Source organism: Drosophila grimshawi, unplaced genomic scaffold (assembly GCF_018153295.1).
Source record: "Drosophila grimshawi isolate 15287-2541.00 unplaced genomic scaffold, ASM1815329v1 contig_311, whole genome shotgun sequence".
NCBI lineage: Eukaryota > Metazoa > Arthropoda > Insecta > Diptera > Drosophilidae > Drosophila > Drosophila grimshawi.
Window position 1 is genome coordinate 24,168,544 of NW_025063098.1, and position 2,981 is coordinate 24,171,524.

General features: G+C 40.3%; 1 protein-coding gene across 2 annotated transcripts; it reads left to right on the forward strand.

Annotated features, from left to right (window-relative positions):
• The first annotated feature begins 766 nt into the window (after positions 1 to 766).
• Positions 767 to 2,757, forward strand: LOC6568138. Of its 2 annotated transcripts, none has more exons than XM_001994590.2 (2): positions 767 to 1,139; positions 1,235 to 2,757. In XM_001994590.2, the coding sequence occupies exon 2, from the start codon at positions 1,319 to 1,321 to the stop codon at positions 2,654 to 2,656; it is 1,338 nt and encodes a 445-aa protein (XP_001994626.1). In that variant the 5' UTR covers positions 767 to 1,139; positions 1,235 to 1,318; the 3' UTR covers positions 2,657 to 2,757. The 2 variants fall into 2 exon arrangements, with proteins under 2 accessions (XP_001994626.1, XP_032596477.1); XM_032740586.2 differs by having other exon boundaries at positions 808 to 1,139; positions 1,232 to 2,757.
• Positions 2,758 to 2,981: the final 224 nt, after the last annotated feature.

A 2,981-nucleotide genomic window follows, 5' to 3' on the forward strand; every position in this document is an offset into this window, starting at 1 on the left:
AAGCGGCAGAAATGGACAAACTTAACTCGACTTGAGCAACAAGAATGAATAGCAGCCAGCTGCAAGTTGTAGAATATTAAATACCCTTACAAATATAACAAATTATGGAATGGAATATCTGTTCTTCATTGAGCACTTATTTTGAAGAACGAAGATGGAAGATATTTTTAAGTTTCTATTCGATTCATTGGATGGGAGATATAATATATACTTTATAATATATACTTTATTTATCACAATATAGAAAATTGAGAATAAGTGAGTTTAGTCAAGATATAATTGAAAAAAAGAGGTTGGCATAGCTTTTAATATAATATATCAGATAGTAGTCGGCTTGACATCTCCAAAAAGAGTTAATATAATAAATAAACTTTAAATGGTTTGAGTTGTAGATAGAAGTGAGAGCCTTTTGCAGTAAAAATAAGAATATTGCAACAAGAACTTGCCTGTTGGAGCTAAACAAAAATGATGTATTTTTTCAGGGCGCTACATATTCTGAGACAAAGTAACGATACCCATTTCTAGGGTATTAACATATGTATAGTGAAATACTTAGTTATCAATGGTTATTGTATGACACTTCTTGGTGTGAACCTGCTGGCAATGCCATTCTCATTCACATTCTCATTCTCAATCTCATTCACATTGTCGTTTGGTGCTCTAATCGCTCGCTAAGCTGCTGCTGGAAAGAAAAAATAAACAGCAGGCAACAGGCTTTGATTATTAGATCGTAGCAGAGACTATTCAAAAAGCACAATGGCCTGGCAGACTTTGGAGTCTAGACTCTAAACTCGCTTTGTGGTTGTTTTTTATCTGCAGTTTCCTAGGAAATCCAAACAACGCCAAAAAAAAAAAAAAAATACAAAAACAGAAACAGAAATCTTGACCACGTTTGCACACGCATCCGGCCAGGGAGCTGAAAAACTTACACGTCTTGAGTCGTGTAATATGCAAACTAGTCGGAGGGCGATAACTGTACAGATAAGGCACACTGTACGTGTACAAATTGCAGACACTGTAATGCAATTTATGTTGCTGGCACGATCCTAACAAACGGCTTACCTGCACAAAACTAAAGCAACCTGAAAGAGACTTTTAGGAATCACAGCTGCTGGAAAGGATTTCAACTACATCGTTAGGTAAGTTCTTTAAGCGCCAGGACTACCTGTGCCTGCGTACACTGAAACGAGTACTTACTACCTGTACCTGTTCAAAATATAAACCACGACAGCAGACCACTTTCCGCACATTCCGCAGACACCAATCAAACGGACAACAAGTATTACACAGTTCTGTAGACACTTTTCGCTTAAACACAATGCTACGAAATAAGAAGTTTTATAAACACGCCTTGGAGGCGCAAAGGATTAAGCAACAAGAGCCACTGCCTCCCAATTATATAGACAATCTACATGAAATATTCTTTGAGCAAATTTTCGAGCGAATCGATTACATCAGTGATCAAGTGAGAATGGCTCGCGCCTATCCCCAATTTCTGCCACAAATCTTGAAAATGTGGCAGAAGCGTTGGCATTATCGGATTGTTGGCCCAAACACACCATTTCTCGGTCTGCTGGATATCGAGGATTATGTGTTCTTCATGGAGCATATGGCCGATCGTTTCACCGAGCTGCATGTCCACGAGGATGGTGTTGGCTCCTTTGCCGAGTTCTACGATTACATAACACACTTGTGCGATATTAATATAATGCGTTTCAATAATGTGGAATGTTGTGTTCTGGGGGGAAATCCCAATACTATGGTGGATGAGGATATCCGTGATTTGACAGTGATGTTGCCGAATCTGAAACGCCTGACGAGCTGCATGAATCTATCCGGCCTGTTTATGCGTGGATTCAGGAAGCTGGAGCAACTGGTCTTCAAGTCGATGTATCATTCGGTGCCATTGGACAGCCGCTGGATGCAGGAGATCTGTCTGAGCATGACCCAATTGCGGGTCCTCGACATCACCGACTCTTTTGATAGCTGTGTGCGACTGCATGACATTAAGCTGCCCAATCTCCAGGTGCTTAAGATCAATCTGAGCAGTGTGGAGTGTATTGTATCCCAGGTGCTCCAGTTGCCCAAGTTGCGCAAATTGGCCGTCCGTTTCGATGATTCGCGACAGCTGCACGCGGATCAGGAGACCATCTTCCAGCAGATCATTGTGGCGAAGAGTGAGTGTATCACACGAATCGCCCTGAACAATGAGGTGGTGCAGTTGCCGCCCCGTTGGCAGCATAGTCTGCTGCTGGAGTTGCCCAAGCTGCGGGCTTTGGTCTGTGAGAATTGGTATCATGATGATTTCTTTTTGGATAACCGCCATATGCCCTGCGAACAGATGCAGGTGCTCAGCTTCAGTGGCTGGGAAGTGGTGCGAGAGTTTCAGTTACTCGAACTGGTCTCCGAGTGTCCTCAGCTCACCCAGTTGGCCCTAAATACGTATCACAGTACTGTGGATAAATTGGTAAAGTTACACAGCATTCGCAGCTTGGAGCGCAATGCGAAACCACTTCAGGTGTACAGTGACATCATGTGGACTCATTTGTCGCCCAACGAGTATCAGCATTGGAGGTCCAATAAGTATGTGCAAGTGACCTGCGATGGCAGCGACTATGATTACCAGGAGGATGGATTCGAGTTTGATTTTGTCTAAAATTCAGTTTATACTCTACAGATTGTAAATACTTCATAGCACTTAAGTTCTTGGAATATTGTACAAACAGTTGCTTGGAACATATAATAATATAATACAACCCGCACATGTTTTTTTTTTTAATTTTTGCAAATTGATCAGTAAATACTTAAACTTCTTAAACAACAAAATGCTGCTGTATGATATTCCAGAGTTATGTGGAAATGATATATTAAAAAAAATGTCAACATAAAAAAAATTAAATCCAAAAATATGTAAATTGTTATTCAAATAACCAAGAAAATAAATAAAATAAATAAACAAATAAATGATATGCAAACATGAA

Bases quoted from the DNA above. Each gene is read 5' to 3' on its own strand.
- LOC6568138 (XM_001994590.2), top strand. From the start codon at position 1,319: ATGCTACGAAATAAGAAGTTTTATAAACACGCCTTGGAGGCGCAAAGG.